The 22,312-nt window shown below is 45.0% G+C and overlaps 1 protein-coding gene across 1 annotated transcript; it reads left to right on the plus strand.

Annotated features, from left to right (window-relative positions):
• The first annotated feature begins 3,375 nt into the window (after positions 1-3,375).
• LOC109777799 (uncharacterized) lies at positions 3,376-9,228 on the plus strand. The gene is made up of 3 exons (XM_020336358.4): positions 3,376-3,708; positions 5,983-8,584; positions 8,682-9,228. Exons 2-3 carry the CDS (start codon positions 6,064-6,066, stop codon positions 9,056-9,058), a joined length of 2,898 nt encoding a protein of 965 aa, XP_020191947.1. The 5' UTR covers positions 3,376-3,708; positions 5,983-6,063; the 3' UTR covers positions 9,059-9,228.
• Positions 9,229-22,312: the final 13,084 nt, after the last annotated feature.

Consider the following 22,312-nt stretch of genomic DNA (forward strand, 5'->3'; position numbering starts at 1 on the left):
TCACCCCGGTCGTCCCGAGCCACAGCACCACAAGCATCAACATTTATCTTCACGATCCCATGCCCTGGTTTCCTCCACATGTGGTCATTCTTCCTTATTGGTCCTTTGGGTATAGTTGACCTGAGGTAATTTGTCGCCAAAACCTTGATGGCTAGTGCAACTTTTTCTGGCGTTTGGACTTTTACTCCCTTTACTATCTGTCGGTGATGCCACCATATATACCATGCTGCTACAACTGCAAGCTCCGCCGTTGGTACCTCCGCATCATTGCCCTGAAGCTTTGATGAAATTTCCATCGTAATAGATCTTGATCTGTCCTCGGCGACAGCTTCCCGTATGACTTGTAGCAAGCCCAGGCGCTCTCAAACATCTGTCGCTCGTCGACACTTAAATAAGTAGTGTTGAATGTCTTCTGCTCTGACTAAACAAACTGGACATTGAGCTGAGCATGGGATGTGTCGGTTTGCTAATACACCAAAGCATGGGAGGGCGCCATGCAAAACTTTCCATGCAAAATGTTTTATCTTCCCTGGTATTTTCAGCTTCCACATATCCTTCCGAATCGAGTTTATATTTTCTGTACCTTGCCCATCAGCTCGCACCCACTGTGCCCCATGTTGATGTTCAAACTCCTTATGATAAGCCGATCGTACGGAAAACGTGTCTGACCGTGTATAGTTCCAAGCCACAAAGTCTTCCGTCAAGTGATAATTCAAGGGGATTTGTAATATCCTATTAACATCGACAGGAGAGAAAACATCATGAATTAGATCCTCATCCCACTGGCCTGTGTACGGGTTTATTAACTCATCAACCTTTGAAAGCATTGTTGCACCCCTATTCGTGATTACTTTCCTTGTGACACTTGATGGAATCCATGGATCATGCCAGATATCAATTTGAGCTCCACTTCCAACATGCCAAATGCAACCCCCGCTTAAAAGTCCGAATACTTGCGACAATACTCTACCAAGTATAAGAAGAGCTTTTCTTTGGTCCAACATTCAATATGTCGCCATCTGGGTAATATTTTGCCCTCAGAACTTGCGCACACAAAGAATCCGGGTTTTGGATTAGTCGCCAGCACTGTTTTGCTAACATAGCAAGATTAAAACTGTGCAAGTCTCTAAAACCCAATCCCCCTTCCTTCTTCGGAATACACAACCTCCACCATGCAAACCAATGCATTTTCTTTTTCTCTTCATTGTCACCCCACCAGAACCCAACAATTTCATCAGTGATAGACTTACAAATTCCTTTAGGCAATTAAAAAACTGACATTGCATAAGAAGGTATTGCTTGGGCTACCGACTTTACCAGTACCTCTTTACCTTGCATCGAGAGTGTTTTCTCCTTCCATCCCTTCAACCTGTGGCAAACTCTATCGATCAAGTGCTGGAAACAGTCAGTTCTGTCGACTCCCACCATTGTAGGGAGACCCAAGTATGTGTCAGATAGAGCTTCTGTCTCAATACTTAAATCTCTACACACATTCTCCCTGGTATTGACATTAGTATTAGGACTAAAAAAGATACCCGATTTAGCATTACTAACTAGTTGCCCAGAACTAGCACAATATGTGTCAAGAACCCTTTTGAGTGTACTTGCATTATGTGAGTCTTCCTTCATTAGGATCAAGGAGTCATCTGCAAACAGTAAATGTGAGATAGGAGGAGCATTTCTACAAACACGGACCCCTTCCAGTCCTCCAATTTCCTGTTCATGAGCTAATAAGCTTGAAAGACCCTCAGAGCACAAGAGAAATGAATAAGGTGATAATGGGTCGCCCTGTCTGAGCCCTCTCGTGGGAGCGAATTCTTCAGTTTCTGTATTGTAATATATAAAGTCGGACACCTCTTGCACATTCGCTTTAAAAATGTAATTTACCCCGAGACAACCTTTTGCGGGTAATTTACTCAAAAAATCAATAAAGAGAATGTATTAATATTAAGAGGATATCGTTTATCTCCGACCTCTGCATCAACTCAAGAGGTTGACAAGGCATCGAGAATGCACATAGCCAAATTATTATGGAAGGATAAAAGCGACCGGCAGTAAAATTGCAATATACATTAACCAACAATGATGGCAAACCAAGGGCAAAATGAAAAGTACTACGACAAAAGTGCCTCCAGAAAGGAAACGACGCATGAGCATTGTCGTCGCCTGATATAACCACTTAGACCACATTATAGGATTTCCTTTACCAAGGTAAAAAATGCATGAACGCCACCATTACCAAGTTCAACCAGAAAAGGTCAAAACTAGAGTTTTCACCTATGAACCTAAGACATAGCCTTCAGAGAGCACCACCAAACCAAAGCCGCCATGTACTACCACCTCCCGTTGATCCATCATCACAGACCCTCAGAGTCCTGATGTGGATCTAGCCACACAACTAGAACCATGTCTGATCAACACATGTTGTCGAACAACGCCGAGGGACGCCCCCCCCCCCCCCCTCGACATCAATCCCATGACACCATGAGTCTAGACCACCCACTTAGAGCTTATTTAGCCAATCACGCGTGGCACCTAAGACAAGGGTTGAACTCACGCATCGACCAGAAGCAGAGGCACAAAACCTCCAATAAGGAGGAAAATGCCCGCTGACCTTTGTACCCCATAGGGGTTGCGTCACCTGGATCAAAATAGCAGACACATGCACAAATACCTTAGAGGCGGCACATCCTCTAGATCAAGACTGCCACAAACTCTGCAAATCGCCTCCTGCTAAGGACCAAAAAGATGCGTCATCACCACTGGACACGGTAGCCAGAAGATCCACTTTAGCCACAAATAAGTGATCGAAAAGCCTCCACCAAAAATCGCTGAAAACAATGCCATGACTGGCCGCCCCGCTGCACCCACAGCGCTTCAGCAGCATGGCTACCCCCCGACCTCCGCATGCACGCTATCCAGGGCAACCGCCGTGCACACTTTGCCCGCCGGCTTCCTCCGGTGGTGGTGAGGTAAATGGGAAGGGGGTGAGAGAGGGGAGGCGGCGGCTAAGGTTTCCCTCGAGCGCCACCGGGAGTTACCCGCGAGTTAGTTTTGATTCGAAATGGTTTTCTTGGTAAAAGGAATTTGTTATCGTAAGCATTGCATGCATGATGCATATAATTGTGCATTTCTCAGGTTTCCCCTTAAAAAAGACATATCCCAGGACCCAGGCGCTCACTTTCCCCAGTCAGCTACAGAGGATCCGTCCCGGGCCGGTCCCTCACCGGTCACCAGCAGCCAACGGAAGGCGGCAAGAGGGGCCACATGCCACAGTTCAAACGGCACTCCCGCAAGCAACAACCTCCGCCCTTCGCTACCTTCCCTTTCCCTCGTGTCCCACCCATCATCACCGGCCAACAATCCGAAAATATTGCGCTGCCCCCTGTGCCCAGATACTGACCTCTGCATTTATGTATTTATGTATCTACTCAGCACATCTCATCTGTGCATCATTGCCGCCCACAAAAGACACAGCTCCCAGCAGCCGCCTGAAATAGCAAGCTCTTCTTCCACCTAGCGCCGAGCTCCCTCCTTCTCCTGTCCATCTCAGCTTCTCCTCTCATCTTCGTGAGTTCTTGCTCCTTTGGCTGTCTGCTTTTCCATTTGATGAGAATTCTTGGAGGGCGGGGACAAGAGAAGAAGTCGAAGTTCGGTTCAGCAAGGCGTGCGAGCAGAGTGGGATCGAGTTGAGGAGATATCTGAGAGGTATATGGGTTCGAGCTATGCTCTGTTACTCTGTTTTGTTTCATGGATTTGCATTCTTGTTGGTGTCGTAGAGTTCCTTCCACATGTAGCTATAGAGAACTGAGCTAGGTGACAGGATCATTGTTGCTGCTTACACAATCTAATAACCACCATGTTTGACTTTCTCCATGTCAACCATCGTCAGTCTTTGCTATAGAGAACTGAGCTAGCAGATTGCCCCGTTCTATTTGCTCTCAGTATACGTTAACAACATGACAGTTCGTCGCGTTTTTTCCCCTATGTTTCTTTTTTTCACTTCAGAAATGCAGTGGACAACTCTGACATCGAAATGAAGAGTTTCTGGAGCAGCCTCATTGCTTGATAGCAACTGATCTGACGACTCTAAAAGTCTTTTTTTTTCATTTGCGACGAACCCATATCCCCATGAAAATGGACCTTTTTCACATAATTAGGGCCCCGAAAGACCACCAAATTCATCTTTGTACAATTCAGGATTTAAAACATGTACGGCTTTCAGCAAACCTATGGCAGGAGTTGGTTTTCATCAATTGAAATTCAATTTCTATGTTTCCATCCCGTCTTTGCACCCATATTTTAATTGCCCTGGGGTTACCACTTACCGGGGTTTACCCTTGATTTTTTTTTATCCATGATTACATCAGATGAATGACCCATTAAACTTTTTGGACGGTTTCTAATTGAAAGTGCACAAGTCCAAGAATTTATGGAGGATATATGGCAAAATATATCAATTATAAAGCAAAACAAAAAACATGTATATGTTTTTACTTTTGATTTAAATAGGTAGGCAAATAGGGTAATCCAAGTACCATGTAGGAGACCTATTCAAAAAAATAGTTTCCTTCACAAAGATTGTACTGGTTTATCTTTTTCAGTTTTTTCTACAGATTTTTTTTTAGTTAGTTAGTGTAAGAGATGTTCATAGAAACTGTATCATGGTAATTGTTTTAAAAAAGTCATCATAGTCAGTTTCCGGTTGTAGCAGAAAAGGAAATTCTGAGACCAATTAGTCTTCTTCTGTGCATGCAGACAATATTTTTTTCTTAATTTGACAAGTCAAGAAAACCAACTAAATAGATGATCTAGCACCAAAAGTCACAGATTAGTTGTCAAGTTTTTATATGTGCTCATGCAATCCAGCATCAATGTTTTGAAGAATTGTACAACCGACCTTTGAAACTCGCAATAAAAATATATCCTCCACACAGAATCCAAGACCACAAGCATTTCTAATATCCATGACCATGAGTTAGGTAATTCAGTCTTGAGACAAAATGAGTTGGGCTATTTCTTTTCCAAAATAATAACACGCGTATATATTCCCAAAGTGGATTTAATTCGCTGGCCAATAAGTTTTCCTTTACAGGTCGGTCATATCGTGTCATTTATAGGTTCCACTGGTTATCCCTCGCAGCACCACGGTTTTTTGCCCACGTGTCATGTTGCACACACAAGCCGCACAAAAACAGCAAGTGGTGAAGCACAAACCCACTGAAATTGCCTTGACCACTTTTCTTCCCGGAGTGTGCATTTCATCATCTGACCCCATTACATCTTGGCAAGTGCTCTGCCTTTTTTGCCCCCATTACCTGGTTAATTTAGTGGAGAAAATAGTTGATGTGTCATGCTAGCAATCCAGTGCAGTTTTGGCCCTGGTGAAAATGAGAGGGAAACAGGGGAGGGAGTGGATGGTGGTAGCTGGGAGGTCATCTTCTCTGGAACATGTAGTAATTAACAGACCAAAGCAACTTTGGGATGTCCAAATCAGATGCCAATTATACAATGTTCTGACGGCCAGTTAACTGTTTGAGGCTGACATTGGCTTTGTCCTGTGATCTTGTGCATGAGACAAAGATTCCACTCCAAAAAGAAGTCTCTTGAGGCCTTGGAGTTTTTCTTGTTCCCTTTTTTGTTGGTTTTATCTGAAGAGAGGTATGATTAGCAAACAGTAGAGCAGACATATATAGTGCACACACAAACCCATTAATGTACAGTGAGGAATAAAAATACAGAGCAAGACATAATAAAAATGGAAAGCAAGTACTAGTATCATAATTAGAAGGTGAGATATGTCTCTTAAGGCTTTAGAGCTTTTTCAGGATAATACAATTTCAGAGAGTGTTTGTAGGTTGTAGACAAAAAGATATATTTTCATAGGGTTAGTAAGCAATTTCAGAACAGAAGCACTAACATATCTGCATACTCCAAGTCCCTCTGTTAACTAACAGGCATCAATCTCTTGCAATTTTTCAGGTCTTCCAAAGCAAAATCCAGGGCAATACTAAATACCCATGTAACCATTCTCTTCCAGATTTGCCAACACCAATTCTTGCAATGAGAATACACATCATATTCTGTCTCCAACTCACCATACTCTTGTCCCTCTCTGTGAGCTCAACCTGCCAAACTGATCCCCAAACAGAGGCACTTCTCCAATTCAAGGCCAGCTTAGCTGACCCTCTCAACTATCTTCAGACATGGACAAACGCCACGTCCCCGTGCCAGTTCCATGGCATCCAGTGCAACGCAGGCTTGGTGACTGAGATCTCGCTGTCGAGCATGAACCTCTCCGGTACGATCTCGCCGTCCATCGCCGCGCTCAGCGGCCTGGAGCGGCTCGATCTGGACACCAATTCGTTGTCAGGAGCTGTACCTTCTGAGCTGATCAGCTGCACCCAGCTCCGGCTCCTGAACCTTTCCTGGAACACCCTGACCCGAGAGCTGCCGGATTTTTCGGCGCTGACGGAGCTAGAGAGCCTCGACGTCGCGAACAATGGCTTCTCGGGCCGGTTTCCGGCGTGGGTGGGCGACATGACCGGCCTGGTGTACCTCAGCATCGGCTGCAACAACTACGATCAAGGGGAGATGCCTCCGAGCATTGGGAACCTCAAGAACCTGACGTATCTGTACCTGTCGAACTGCAGCTTGAGAGGGGCGATACCCGACTCCGTCTTCGAGCTGACCCTGCTGGAGACGCTGGATTTGTCCCTGAACAATCTCGCCGGCGAGATCCCGAGGGCCATCGGCAACCTCAAGAAAGTGTGGAAGATCGAGCTGTACAAGAACAGCCTCACCGGCGAGCTCCCACCGGAGCTTGGCAGGCTCGCGGAGCTGCGGGAGATCGACGTCTCCCGTAACCAGCTCAGCGGCGGAATCCCGGCAGCATTCGCCAAGCTCAAGAACTTGGAGGTGATCCAGCTGTACCGGAACAACCTGTCCGGGGCGATCCCGGCTGAGTGGGCCGAGCTCAGGTCCCTGAAGAGCTTCTCCGTCTACGAGAACCGCTTCACCGGCGAGTTCCCGGCGAACTTCGGCCGGTTCTCGTCGCTCGAAAGCGTGGACATCTCCGAGAACGGATTCGTCGGGCCGTTCCCGAGGCACTTCTGCAACGGCAAGAGCCTCCAGTTCCTTCTCGCCCTGCAGAACGGCTTCTCCGGTGAGGTCCCGGAGGAGTACTCGGAGTGCAAAACCCTGCAAAGGTTCCGGATCAACAAGAACCAGCTCACCGGCAGCATCCCGGAGAGGCTGTGGGGGCTCCCCGCCGTGACGATCATCGACGTATCGGACAATGGGTTCACCGGGACCATATCGCCGCTGATCGGCGAGGCGCAGAATCTGAACCAGCTCTGGGTGCAGAACAACAGACTCAGTGGCACGATCCCGGCGGAAACCGGCCGGCTCGGGCAGCTCCAGAAGCTCTACCTGTCCAACAACTCGTTCTCGGGGACAATACCCTCGCAGATTGGGAACTTGGCTCAGCTGACGGCGCTGCACCTGGAAGACAACGCATTGGGTGGCGCATTGCCCGCTGATATCGGCAGCTGCTCCAGGCTCGTCGAGATCGACGTCTCCCGGAACGAGCTCACGGGGCCGATCCCCGCCTCGCTGTCGCTGCTGTCGTCTCTGAACTCACTCAACATCTCACGCAATGCCATCACCGGGATGATCCCGGCCCAGCTTCAGGCGCTGAAGCTGAGCTCCGTCGACTTCTCGGCGAACCGGCTTACCGGCAGCGTGCCGCCCGGGCTACTCGTGATCGCCGGCGACGAGGCGTTCGCCGGGAATCCCGGTCTCTGCGTCCATGGCTGGTCTGAGCTCGGCGCGTGCAATACGAACGACCACCACAGGGACGGCCTGGCGAGGAAATCGCTTGTCGTCCTGCCGGTCATTGTGTCCGTGATGGTGCTGCTTGTGGTTGGCATACTGTTCGTGAGCTACAGAAGCTTCAAGCTCGAGGAGCAGAGGAGGAGGGACCTGGAGCGCGGCGACGGGTGCGACCAGTGGAAGCTGGAGTCGTTCCACCCGCCGGAGCTGGACGCCGACGAGATATGCGGCGTCGGGGAGGAGAACCTCGTCGGGTCGGGCGGCACGGGGCGCGTGTACCGGCTGCAGCTCAAGGACGGCGGCGGCACGGTAGCCGTCAAGCGGCTGTGGAAGGGCGACGCGGCGCGGGTCATGGCCGCGGAGATGTCCATCCTCGGTACGATCCGGCACCGGAATGTCCTCAAGCTCCACGCCTGCCTGTCGCGCGGCGAGCTCAACTTCATCGTCTACGAGTACATGCCGCGGGGCAACCTGTACCAGGCGCTCCGCCGGGAGGCCAAGGGCGGCGGCGGCGAGCCCGAGCTGGACTGGCCGCGGCGGTGCAGGGTCGCGCTCGGCGCCGCCAAGGGGCTCATGTACCTCCACCACGACTGCACACCGGCGGTCATCCACCGCGACATCAAATCCACCAACATACTTCTCGATGAGGACTACGAGGCCAAGATCGCCGACTTCGGCATCGCCAGAGTCGCCGCCGGGAACTCCGAGGAGTTCAGCTGCTTCGCCGGAACCCACGGCTACCTCGCTCCCGGTGAGTCCGACGTTTATATTGTCTATCTATTCTATCCAGTTAATTAACCGTGTCAGCGAGCTGCAGCTTACAAATTCTCCGTGTCTCATGTCCACAGAGCTCGCCTACTCTCTCAAGGTGACGGAGAAGACGGACGTGTACAGCTTCGGCGTTGTGCTGATGGAGCTGGTCACCGGCCGGAGCCCGATCGACGCGCGCTTCGGTGAGGGCAAGGACATCGTGTTCTGGCTGTCGAGCAAGCTCGGCGCGCAGAGACTGGACGACGTCGTGGACCCGCGCCTCGCAGCGTCGTCCGCCAAGGGCAAGGAGGAGATGCTCAGGGTACTCAAGATCGCCATGCTCTGCACAACCAAGCTGCCGGCCGGGCGGCCGGCAATGAGGGACGTGGTGAACATGCTCACGGATGCCTGCGCGGGGTCGTGTAGCCCGCGCGGTAACCCGCCGGTGTGGAGCTGCAGCAAAAGCGCGCGCTGAATTTTAGAGTAGACTCTGACTCCTGGGTACCACCGTCTTATCTCTGTTTTTTTTCTCGACATCAGTCTTATCTCTGATTTTGTAACCAAATTCTGATGTGATCTTTGTGGTGTATTAGTAGGGTCATATGTTTGCAGGTATATATATATATTGTAAAGTATTTACGACCATATTTTGCGTGGATAATGAAGTGTTTTACACTTGATGATCACGTAGATGTAAAGAAAAATATCAAGTTTGTAAAATACATCACCAAGCGATGCAAACATACATCACCAGCAGTTGCTCGAGTAAAACGTGAGCAGCCCAACTGCCACGCGGGAACTTTCCGTCACGCGTGACGGTGTCCTGAACTAGGGGTACACACCACGTCGTCTCCCGACCAGGTGGGTCGGGCCGAGGACCCCACGGCGGTTCATTCATGGGCCACTTTAGGTAGCCCATGCCGCATACAAGGAAGACTCCACAAGACTTGGCGCTCAAGCCAAGGACTCTCTTCTAAACCCTAGGCCTCCGGTGTGTTATATAAAAAGACATTTTTCGATACATCAAAACAATACTAGCCATCCATTCTCAGCAAATCAATGGACTAGATTCACCAATACTACTGGACGAGATCGGTAGTATTTTTTGTCTAAGGGGTAAAATTGGAACAGACAAAACAAATACCAAATGATTTGAAACTATGAAGGCAAAATCAGAAGCGCCTATGTGTTTTCTTCTTCCGCTCTAACCGGATGCAGTGCATCCATTCCGGGACTGTCGGAGCAAGTTCGATCGGTTGAGTACTTTTCAGAGAAGATGCAACGAAGAGACTGATTGTACGTAGTCCTCTTCGATCCTCGCCGGCCGGTGCGCCGAGGAAATCCCCAGATACAAAGCTAGACAAGCTAGCCTCCCAGATCGATCGATTATGTCCAGTACGTCAGATGCACTACGTACGTGAGAAACCGATTTCTTTCCGGCGATCACGCATATGTATACGATATTTATGTACGCCAGCCGGCGGCTGCACACAACAACGCGCGTGCACAGCGTCAATGAATTTCACCGATGGACAAACCGATAGGACAGACGAACAGCGATGACAGCGGTCCATGATGAGCGAGCGCTGAGGGAGCTCGTGGCGGACAGATCGTACTGTAAGAACAGACGCTGCCGATGACTGGCGCCGGCAACGAGGAGGCCAAACGAGGGAAATCATGGTGAAGGATTTTACAAATTAATCAAACAAAAATGACAAAACTACACTGCTAGTCAACGGCTGAGATGATTTAATACTACCTGGTCCTAGAAGTAGTATGATGTACCGTAAAAAATCTCTATATAAACTGAGGCCAGGCTTGTCAATAGATTGGCTAATATTCATTACTATAATCTCGTGGTAGATACATGTACTCTGTACTCAGTGGCGGACCCAGGAATTGAAGCTAGCCGGGGCGAATATTTAAGGTCAATTTTTTTGGATGCAAATACACGTGTACTGAACCAAAAGTCATGACATTCAACTACTAAAGTCATGAAAAGGCATAAAAAGTTATTAGAAACCACTGATAACATTGACACTTGTCGCTCCATGCATTTTGTGTTCGATGTCTTAGGCATGTCATGTTCTTTCAAAAGCCAATAAGATATGACTTCATCATGTGATTCCACATGATCTACCACGATTCTTGGTGGTATGACATCGAAAGTGCAACTTTAGCATCAGAAGCTATTTTAAATGTTGCATACAACAATACAGTATTGATAATACCTGAATGTAACGTGTCTGCTCATTTTACTAGAATTAACCAGACAAAGCACTTTGTTGCCAGCACTTGATCAATTGCTGACATAGCTTAGCCTAGAGCGGTGTTGGCACTTGGCACTATAATTCATACACTGATTAAGTAAGTATTCAGTATTCAGTAAGGGTATGAGCCAAAGAGTAGAACAAATCAAAATACACAAGAGATATGTTGCACAGTAGTGGGGCGACGCAGCAGTGAGTAGTTAGTGCTCGGGGATCGATTGGGGCTGGATGTGTATTGGTGGCCGGCAGCGTGCTTGTGGTCTTTGGGCCTTAAGTGCAATTGTGCAAACGCTGCAGCCCAGCCCAATCTTCTTTTTCTCCCTCACCCGGTCATCCTCACGGCCTCGCGTACGGCTTCGCAGAAATAGGAAACAGGAAACATCCGCGCCGCCATGAAAACTGCCCGCCACCGGAGGAAATTGGGAGGAGCAGAGGAAGGGTAGGTAGGCGGGGGTCGCTGCTCCGCCGCAGGCGACCCGGGGCGGCCGCCCCCGCTCGCCCCAATGGTAGATCCGCCACTGTCTGTACTACACCCCATACGAATACAATCAAAAGCAGCATGTAGGGTATTATCTCTTCGAGAGAGTCCGAAGCTGGGTAAAATCCTGTGTTCATGTTACCATCGCTCCAAGATGCTTAGCTTAGGATCCCTACTATGAGATATGCCGGATATAGAACCGATATTGGTGCTTTCATTAAGAGCCTACTGGGCGATGGGACAATCAGGTGATATTTTTTTAATTAGATCTGTTCTACGTAAATCGTCTTTTTTGCAAGTCATTGCTTTCATATTGTGTTATATTGTTTGTAGTTAGATCAGGATCCATGATCTAGAAAATTTTAACGACGGCGGCCGTACTGTCGCCTCGTAGTACACCGGATCCGGACTCTGATGCGGCTATTGCGAGTACATCAGACCTTGCGGACCGTGGACAATCCTGAAGAAGCACATGCATAGATGAGGCAACCTTACTTGGGTCAATGTAGAGGAAAGGTCACAATCCGTCAGTACGTCAGGAGTAATCATGCCCAAGCAGCAGCGGCGGCCGAGGAGATTCGTTTTCCTCTGTTTCTTTTTTTAATTCGGTGCATAGATTACTGCTCGTTCCCTACTATGCCTTTTCCAAACCAGAAGTACTACTAATGAAATTGAATTAGCTTTGCAGCACGGCCGCCCAAACCTGGTTGGCGAATTCTAATAATTCAACTAGCCTTATGTGGGTGTTTTAGTGAATCCTTGTGCATAGATTGAAACGATCTGACTCGCGATGTCAGCTCAGTACGCGCGAATTCTTCCTGCGTGTGCTTTGGTCTGCTACAGTCTTCATCGTCAAACATGTTTTGTTTCTCCTAGCTATTCGTTTAGCACATAAAATTATTGCACACATAATATTTTCTGTTGTTTTGTACTGCATTATTTTTGCAGAGATATTTTTCCGACACATGTACGCGGTGACGGTCTAGCCAGCCTCTCGCCGTCACCTAGGCCAGCCGACCACAACGTCGTCATACCATCGAGCCAACCTCGACGATCAGCCGAATTATTCGCTTCCCTTATATTAATTATGCAATTTTTTAATTATTATTGTTTCTTGCTTGCATTGTATCATGTGTGCACGTTATCGATTTTTACTGCGTCACGCGGTCATCTTGGCGTGCCGACATCGTACCCTCACCTCTGACATCCACCTCGCCGACTTGCTTTGACAATTCGGCTGGCGTGGGGGCAACCCACAGGGAGACTTAATCCTTCTTCTCCTTTTTGTTTATTTAATCAAGTTTGGAGGCAGCCTACGCTTTTGTCTTGTCGTCTGTCTTCCGTGCACTTTTTCACGTACTAGGTTGATTTGACCCTTGCACTAAAAGTAGTGTCATACTAAGTATTTGCTAACACTTGCGTGAGATGCTAGACCTCCTCCGCCTTATCTGATTCAGATCTGATGTTGATTACTACATCATCTGCTGATTGCCTCATAAGACATCAGGTGTTATTCTTCCTACTAATTACACACAGTATAAATTCTTTGTGCCATCATATTTTCTCCTAGGCTTGTATTGTTGTGAGTATATAGATCGCAGTACGCCCTATGTGCCAGTCCAATCAACTTCATGTTCGGGGCCTGATGAACCCCGCATCCGGAACTCGGACCGCCCTATGAATTTAGACTTCGTCATGCCCTCACCGTGGCGTCAATAACCCGCGTCCACATTGTCCTCGGCGCCCAGGCTATATTCCTCGAATTATCAACTTCGCATAAATAAATTATGCAATTTTTTAATTGTTATTATTTTTGGTTTGCACTATTTCCATGTGAGCAGGAAATCTACTTCGTCTGCTTCACTTCGGCAAACCGACGTCGTCGTCCCAATTGGCTCGTGTGATCACCTTGTTGGTTGAATTACCATACCAACATGTTCGGTTGCCTCAGGGACTTCGGCATCGTTGAGAGAGCTCTACCTCATCGAGTGTTTTCTGTGCATAGGTAAATGATTCGGGTTGGGGCAGCACTGTCACCTCTGCGTACCGACGTACCACGTCACCTCAGCTGGACCGGGGGCTTTGTCAAGACTTCATTAACCCACGCCGAGGACTTCGGCGTCATACTGCCGGCCTGCTCTGTCGCCTCAGTCGGACTAGGGGTTACACCTCGCCACATTGGCCGTGCTACGTCGCCACTCCGGAGTGCCGAGCTCTTCGCTCCGCCACCTCGGGACCGGCTTGGGGGCTGGAACCTTGTCCCGTATCAAGCTCGGACCGCGTCATCAATGCCGAACACATTAACCAGCTAAGTCGCTTTCATGCTCGAAGTTTTATATTTTAAATTTGTGTTCGGTTCGACCATGCTCACAAACGTTGTTTGTTAAAAACACTTCATTTCCCATGTTAACTGGGGGCTCTTAAATTTATATGAGCCGTTTTATAATAAGTGTTCTTCTAAATCGTTGCAAAGTCTTTTTCTACCACTCCTTTCTCGACTTGAGTGTGTGGTCAATCGCCAGATGGCCCACTTTCTCTCTAAAGCCGCTCGGGTTTGGTTCGCTAAACTGGCCTAACGAGAAGTACTCCGCCTTTGGGATAGGAGGTTGAAGCCATAGGCTGACCCGCTTGAAGTCTTGAGATCGGATGTGTCATGTTAAAGCATGACAGAAGCACAAAAAAATTTAAGACTAATTTCGACACAAAAAACTTGATTTAATTCGGACTTAAAGTTTTTACTGAAGTCTTTTGGTTTTCCAGGCTTATGCCACTTTTAACCTATTTGTGTGTTTTCAACATAAGTCTTGCAGTACAACGCCGAACACCTTTAAAGCTTCGGCACTATCAACGTGGTGCGGTGATACGTCTCCGACGTATCTACTTTTCCAAACACTTTTGCCCTTGTTTTGGACTCTAACTTGCATGATTTGAATGAAACTAACCCGGACTGACGCTGTTTTCAGTAGACTTTCCATGGTGTTATTTATGTGCAGAAACAAAAGTTCTCGGAATGACCTGAAACTCCACGGAACATCTATTTGGAAAATAAGAAAAATACTAGAAGAAAAATCCTCGTCAGGGGGGCCACACCCTGTCCATGAGGGTGGGGGCGCGCCCCCTACCTCATGGGCCCCCTGACGCTCCACCGACCTCAACTCCAACTCCATATATTCACTTTCGGGGAGAAAAAAAATCAGAGAGAAGGATTCATCGCGTTTTACGATACGGAGCCGCCGCCAAGCCCTAAAACCTCTCGGGAGGGCTGATCTGTAGTCCGTTCGGGGCTCCGGAGAGGGGGATTCGTCGCTGTCGTCATCATCAACCATCCTCCATCACCAATTTCATGATGCTCCCGCCGTGCGTGAGTAATTCCATCGTAGGCTTGCTGGACGATGATGGGTTGGATGAGATCTATCATGTAATCGAGTTAGTTTTGTTAGGGTTTGATCCCTAGTATCCACTATGTTCTGAGATTGATGTTGCTATTACTTTGCTATGCTTAATGCTTGTCACTAGGGCCCGAGTGCCATGATTTCAGATCTGAACCTATTATGTTTTCATGAATATATGTGAGTTCTTGATCCTATCTTGCAAGTCTATAGTCACCTACTATGTGTTATGATCCGGCAACCCCGAAGTGACAATAATCGGGACCACTCCCGGTGATGACCATAGTTTGAGGAGTTCATGTATTCACTATGTGCTAATGCTTTGTTCCGGTACTCTATTAAAAAGGAGGCCTTAATATCCCTTAGTTTCCATTAGGACCCCACTGCCACGGGAGGGTAGGACAAAAGATGTCATGCAAGTTCTTTTCCATAAGCACGTATGACTATATTCGGAATACATGCCTACATTACATTGATGAATTGGAGCTATTTCTGTGTCACCCTATGTTATGACTGTTACATGATGAACCACATCCGGCATAATTCTCCATCACCGATCCAATGCCTACGAGCTTTTCACATATTGTTGTTTGCTTATTTACTTTTCCGTTGCTACTGTTACAATCACTACAAAACCCAAAAATATTACTTTTGCTACCGTTACCGTTACTTCCATATTACTTTGCTACTAAATACTTTGCTGCAGATACTAAGTTATCCAGGTGTGGTTGAATTGACAACTCAACTGCTAATACTTGAGAATATTCTTTGGCTCCCCTTGTGTCGAATCAATAAATTTGGGTTGAATACTCTACCCTCGAAAACTGTTGCGATCCCCTATACTTGTGGGTTATCAAGACTATTTTCTGGCGCCGTTGCCGGGGAGCATAGCTCTATTCTTTGAGTCACTTGGGATTTATATTAGCTGGTCACTATGAAGAACTTGAAAGACGCAAAAACAACAATTTATCCCTCAACTACGAGGGGAGGTAAGGAACTGCCATCTAGCTCTGCACTTGATTCACCTTCTGTTTTGAGTAAGCTTGCGACACCTAAACCTGCTTCTGCTATTCGTTCTGATATGTCGCATGTTATTGATGATGCCACTTCTGCTATGCATGATACTTATGATGAAACTACTTCTATGCTTGATACTACTGTGCCACTTGGTGAATTTCTTGATGAACAACTTGCTAGGGTTAGAGAGAATGAAAATATTGAAACTGATAACATTGATGAAAGTGATGATGAAGACTCTCTCCCTGATAATTATGAATCGCCTGTTATTCCTGAGGGTTATGTTTTTGAAAAAGAAGCTGCTTTAGCTATTTTAGCTTGCAAAGATAGATACGAGCTCAAGAGGTTATTGGCTAAATGGAAGCAGCAATCTCTTAATGCTAGAATGAAACCTGACCTTGCTTTTGCTACTTCACCTATTTGTGTTACTGATAAGGATTATGAATTATCTGTTGATCCTGATATAATTACTTTGGTTGAATCTGATCCTTTTCATGGCTATGAATCTGAAACTGTTGTGGCACATCTTACTAAATTAAATGATATAGTCACCCTATTTACTAATGATGAGAGATCTCGCTACCTTTATATCCTTAAAATATTTCCGTTCTCATTAAAGGGTGATGCTAAGATATGGTTTAATTCTCTTGATCCTGGTTGTGTGCGTACTCCCCAGGATATGATTTATTACTTCTCTGCTAAATATTTCCCTGCTCATAAGAAGCAAGCTGCTTTAAGGGATATATATAATTTTGTGCAAATTGAAGAAGAGAGTCTCCCACAAGCTTGGGGGAGGCTTCTCCAGTTACTTAATGCTTTACCTGATCATCCTCTCAAGAAAAATGAAATACTTGATATCTTTTATAATGGACTAACCGATGCTTCCAGAGATTACCTGGATAGTTGTGCTGGTTCTGTTTTCAAGGAAAGAACACCGGATGAAGCTGAAATTTTATTAAATAATATGTTGACAAATGAAAATAATTGGACACTTCCTGAGCCAGCTCCTGAGCTAATTCCTGAGCCAGCTCATGAGCTAATTCCTGAGCCTATTCCTAAACCAACTCCGAAGAAAAGAGGTGTTCTATTTCTCAGTCCTGAAGATATGCAAGAGGCAAACAAATCTATGAAAGAAAAGGGTATTAAAGCTGAAGATGTTAAGAATTTACCTCCTATTGAAGAAATACATGGTCTTAATTTACCTCCTGTTGAAGAAACATATGATCTTAATCCATCACCTATTGAAGAAACTCATGGTCTTGATAACCCGACACAGGTAGTAAAGGTAAATTCTCTCTATAGATATGATAAAGCTGAAATCCCTCCTACTAAAATTGCTAGCCAATGCTTGGATGAGTTTGATGACTTTATGGTTAAGCAAGAAGACTTCAATGCTTATTTTGGTAGACAATTAAAACACAATGCTTATATGATTGAACACTTGGGTGATTATATGTCTAGAGTTAAAGGTGAACTTAAACTCATTACTAAACATGCTTCTATGGTTACCACTCAAGTAGAACAAGTACTTAAAGCTCAAAATGATTTGCTCAATGAATTGATAGTAAGAGTAATGATTATGCTGTTAGAGTGGCTACTAGAACTGGTAAAATGACTCAGGAACCTTTGTATCCCGAAGGCCACCCTAAGAGAATTGAGCAGGATTCTCAGAGAAATAATATTGATGCACCTAGTCCTTCTAAAAAGAAGAAAAAGAAAAATGATAGGACTTTGCCTGCTTCTAGTGAACCTATTGCTGAACGACCTGAGAATCCAAATGATATTTCTATCTCTGATGCTGAAACACAATCTGGTAATGAACATGAACCTAGCGATAATGTTAATGATAATGTTCATGATGATGCTCAAACTAGCAATGATAATGATGTAGAAATTGAACCTGCTGTTGATCTTGATAACCCACAATCAAAGAATCAACGTTATGATAAGAGAGACTTTGTTGCTAGGAAACACGGTAAAGAAAGGGAGCCATGGGTTCAGAAACCCATGCCTTTTCCTCCCAAAACATCCAAGAAAAAGGATGATGAGGATTTTGAGCGCTTTGCTGAAATAATTAGACCTATCTTTTTGCGTATGCGATTAACTGATATGCTCAAAATGAATCCTTATGCTAAGTATATGAAAGATATTGTTACTAATAAAAGAAAGATACAGGAAGCTGAAATTTCCACCATGCTTGCTAATTATACTTTTAAGGGTGGAATACCTAAGAAACTAGGAGATCCAGGAGTACCAACTATACCATGCTCCATTAAAAGAAACCATGTTAAAACTGCTTTATGTGATCTTGGAGCCGGTGTTAGTGGTATGCCTCTCTCTTTATATCTTAGACTTGATTTGAATAAGTTGACACCTACTGAAATATCTTTGCAAATGGCTGATAAATCAACTGCTATACCTGTCAATATTTGTGAGGATGTGCCTGTTGTGGTTGCAAACGTTACTATTTTAACGGACTTTGTTATTCTTGATATTCCCGAGGACGATAGTATGCCTATTATTCTTGGAAGACCTTTTTTGAATACTCCAGGGGCTGTTATTGATTGCAACAAAGGCAATGTCACTTTTCATGTTAATGGTAATGAGCATACGGTACACTTTCCGAGGAAACAACCTCAAGTCCACAATATCAATTCTATTGGAAAAATTCCATCGATTATATTTGGAGGTTTTGAATTTCCTCTTCGTACTGTCAAGAAAAATATGATATTCTTATTATTGGGGATGTGCGTATCCCCGTTGAGGTAACATAGTGTTATTCGAAATTTCTTCGGTTCCATGTTAGTCGGAATGAGTTTGTTAACAAGACTTGATCAACCTTGTTAGTAGATTCCTTTTGATGAGCATGAGATGGATGAAACTAGAAGGCACAACCTTCTGTACCCTCTCTCTACTTTCTATTATTTAGTTGAAATAAAGTAAAAATAGTAATTTTTGTCTGTTTTCTGATTTATCCGTGCAATATAAAAATACCCCCCCAAAAAAGTTCTCCAAATGCCCCGAAAATGGAATATGATTTTTTCTAGAATATTTGAGAATATCTGCCACTGAGAACACAGCAGGGGGAGCAAGCACCTGGCCACGAGGGTCCAGGCCGCGCCCACCCCTACAGGGCGCGCCCCCTGCCTCGTGGGCCCATGGTGGCTCCCCTCCACTTATTCCTGCACCCACACACTTCTTCCTCCCAAAAAAATCACCATCCAGCTCAAGCACGAGTTCTAGCTCATTTTGCTGCAATTTTTGATCTCCTTGCTCAAAGCACCCCTCACAAAACTGCTTGGGGAGATTGTTCCTTGGTATGTGACTCCTCCATTGGTGCGATTAGTTTTTGTTCTAGTGCTTTATTCATTGCAAATTTGTGCTGCCTAGGTGACCATGTTCTTGAGCTTGCATGTCCAATTTATATGGTTCCAAGTAGTTCTAATGCTTGATATAGGCTCTAGGCACTTGTAGGAGTAGTTGCTATCAATCTTGTTGAGCTTGGTTCACTTTTATTTTGAAGTTACTAAAATTTTCAGAAATTTTTCAGAGGAAGAAATATGCTTAGGAAAATGTTCCAAGGTGGTTCTTCAAGGAAGCAAGGACCCAGGCTTGCAATGAGTGATGCTGACGATGAGCCACCAAGGGACGCTCCAGTGCGGCCTTGTGAATGGCCTTCAGAAAATTTTATGGATCGAGCGGGAATCAAGGAAGAATTTAACGCATATTTGCGTAACGCTGATCTTGTGAGCTTCGAGGAAGAAAAGTGCCGCCAGTACCACTATCTCACTAGTTCCTTTGTGAGGTGGTTTGAATTTTCATCTTCACGTAATTCTCCAACTGTCCTGTTTGATCTTTATGAAAAATCTTATACGATGGACTTAGAGGACTTTACCACTGCTTGCAAACTTCCACAATGGGGTAGTGCTAGTGAACCTTGCAAATCTGAATTTAGAAATTTTCTTGCTAGTATAACTGTGGGGGAATCTAGAGACATAGCACAAGCTACCATAGGGAGCATCCATTTTCCTGCTATACATTATTTTGCTCTCTTCATAGGTAGGTGCATAAATGGTAAAGATGAAGCATGTCACATGTGTGTCCCTGACCTCAGTATTCTTAGGAGTGCTGTGTTAGGAGAGAAATCTTATAATTTGGGAGCCATTGTTGCACGTAGGTTGCATCATAATAGATTTAATTGAGATTTCTTTGGAGGAATTTATGCAACCCTCTTAGACAATTTTCTTGGTGTGGACATATGTGAGGATGATATTGAGTTGCCACCTACTTATTTAGACTTTAATGCTATGGTTCACCACCAGTTTGTCGAGAGGAATGAATCACCTCTCCATTATCGCTTAATCTTTGACAGACGTCATGCTGTCCGTATTACTCTCCCTGTAATATCCATGCTAGTTTATTTTCTTTTTCTTGCTTTCTTCTTGTGTGTTTGTTAAACCTTAAGAAAAATCAAAAAAATTAGTGTAGCTTTTAGTTAGTTTACTTTTCTTGCTGTAGTAGTAATAATTAAAAAGAAAACCCAAAAAGATTTCCCGTTCTTCTCTTGCTTGTTGGGAGCTTTCCCGTGTAAATAGTTTTATTTCCTTTCTTTTCTTTGGGGGTCGATAGAAAAAGACCATAATTAAAGTGTTGAAGTGGCTCTTATATGCATTATTGTTGATTTAACCAAGAACCCATATTGCCTTGTCTTCTCCTGTTTATTGAATGCTCGCAGATTCCAGGTTAGTCCAATGGACGTGCACTCTTTATATTTTCACATTGTTCGGTCGTGCAAGTGAAAGGCAATTATGACGATATATGATGGACTGACTGAGATGAGAAAAGCTGGTACGAACTCGACCTCTCTTGTTTTTGTAAATATGATTAGTTCATCGTTCCTGATTCAGCCTATTATGAATAAACATGTTTGCAATGACAATTAGAGATAATAGTTGCTTATGCCATGCTTGATTAGCTATGAGTTATAATGGTTTACCTTGCGTGCCAACATGCTATTAAAATGGTTGTGATGTGGTATAGTGGGGTGGTATCCTCCTTTGAATGATTTAAGTGACTCGACTTGGCACATGTTCACACATGTAGTTGAAACAAATCAACATAGCCTTCACGATATTTATGTTCATGGTGGATTATATCCTACTCATGCTCGTACTCAATGTCTATTAATTTTAATGCATGTTCATGACTGTTGTCGCTCTCTAGTTGGTCGCTTCCCAGTCTTTTGCTAGCCTTCACTTGTACTAAGCGGGAATACTGCTTGTGCATCCAATCCCTTAAACCCCAAAGTTATTCCATATGAGTCCACTATACCTTCCTATATGCGGTATCTACCTGCCGTTCCAAGTAAATTTGTATGTGCCAAACTCTAAACCTTCAAATGAAATTCTGTTTTGTATGCTCGAATAGCTCATGTATCAACTAGGGCTGTCCGTATCTTCCATGCTAGGCGGGTTATTCTCAAGAGGAGTGGACTCCGCTCCTCACTCACGAGAAAATGGCTGGTCACCGGAATGCCCAGTCCCATGCTTTATGCAAACTAAATCAAAATAATTGCAAACAAAACTCCCCCTGGGACTGTTGCTAGTTGGAGGCACTCGTTGTTTCGAGCAAGCCTTGAATTGATGCTTGTTGGTGGAGGGGGAGTATAAACTTTACCATTCTGTTTGGGAACCGCCTATAATGTGTGTAGCATGGAAGATATAGCCATCTCTTGGTTGTTATGTTGACAATGAAAGTATGCCGCTCAAAATATTATTTATCTCTATTTCAAAATCGAGCTCTGGCACCTCTACAAATCCCTGCTTCCCTCTGCGAAGGGCCTATCTATTTACTTTCATGTTGAGTCATCACCCTCTTATTAAAGAGCATTAGCTGGAGAGCGCAGCTGTCATTTGCATTCATTACTATTAATTTATATTGGGTATGACTATGACTGGATCTCTTTTACCATGAATTACAATGTCTAGTCAGTCCTTGATCTTTAAAGGTGCTCTGCATTTATGTTTTGCGGCCTCAGGAAGGGCTAGCGAGATACCATCTTATTATATCATATCATGATTGTTTTGAGAAAGTGTTGTCATCCGAGATTTATTATTATGGCTCGCTAGTTGATTATGCCATTGATATGAGTAAACATGAGACCTAAGAGTTATTGTGAATGTGGTTAGTCATAATCTTTGCTGAAAACTTGAATGCTGGCTTTACATATTTACAACAACAAGAGCAAACGAAGTTTGTAAAAGTTTTTCTTTATCACTTTCAGTTTATCGACAGAATTGCTTGCGGACAAGCAAAGGTTTAAGCTTGGGGGAGTTGATACGTCTCCATCGTATCTACTTTTCCAAACACTTTTTCCCTTGTTTTGGACTCTAACTTGCAAGATTTGAATGGAACTAACCAGGACTGACGCTGTTTTCAGCAGACTTTCCATGGTGTTATTTATGTGCAGAAACAAAAGTTCTCGGAATGACCTGAAACTCCACGGAACATCTATTTGGAAAATAAGAAAAATACTGGAAGAAAAATCCACGTCAGGGGGCCCACACCCTGTCCAC

Source organism: Aegilops tauschii, chromosome 4 (assembly GCF_002575655.3).
Source record: "Aegilops tauschii subsp. strangulata cultivar AL8/78 chromosome 4, Aet v6.0, whole genome shotgun sequence".
Taxonomy (NCBI): Eukaryota; Viridiplantae; Streptophyta; class Magnoliopsida; order Poales; family Poaceae; genus Aegilops; species Aegilops tauschii.

What these genes read in the sequence shown, in the direction of transcription:
- LOC109777799 (XM_020336358.4), top strand. Translation starts at nt 6,064, where the DNA reads ATGAGAATACACATCATATTCTGTCTCCAACTCACCATACTCTTGTCC. An exon ending in CCACGGCTACCTCGCTCCCG is followed by an intron (nt 8,585 to 8,681) that starts GTGAGTCCGACG and finishes TCATGTCCACAG; the next exon opens with AGCTCGCCTACTCTCTCAAG.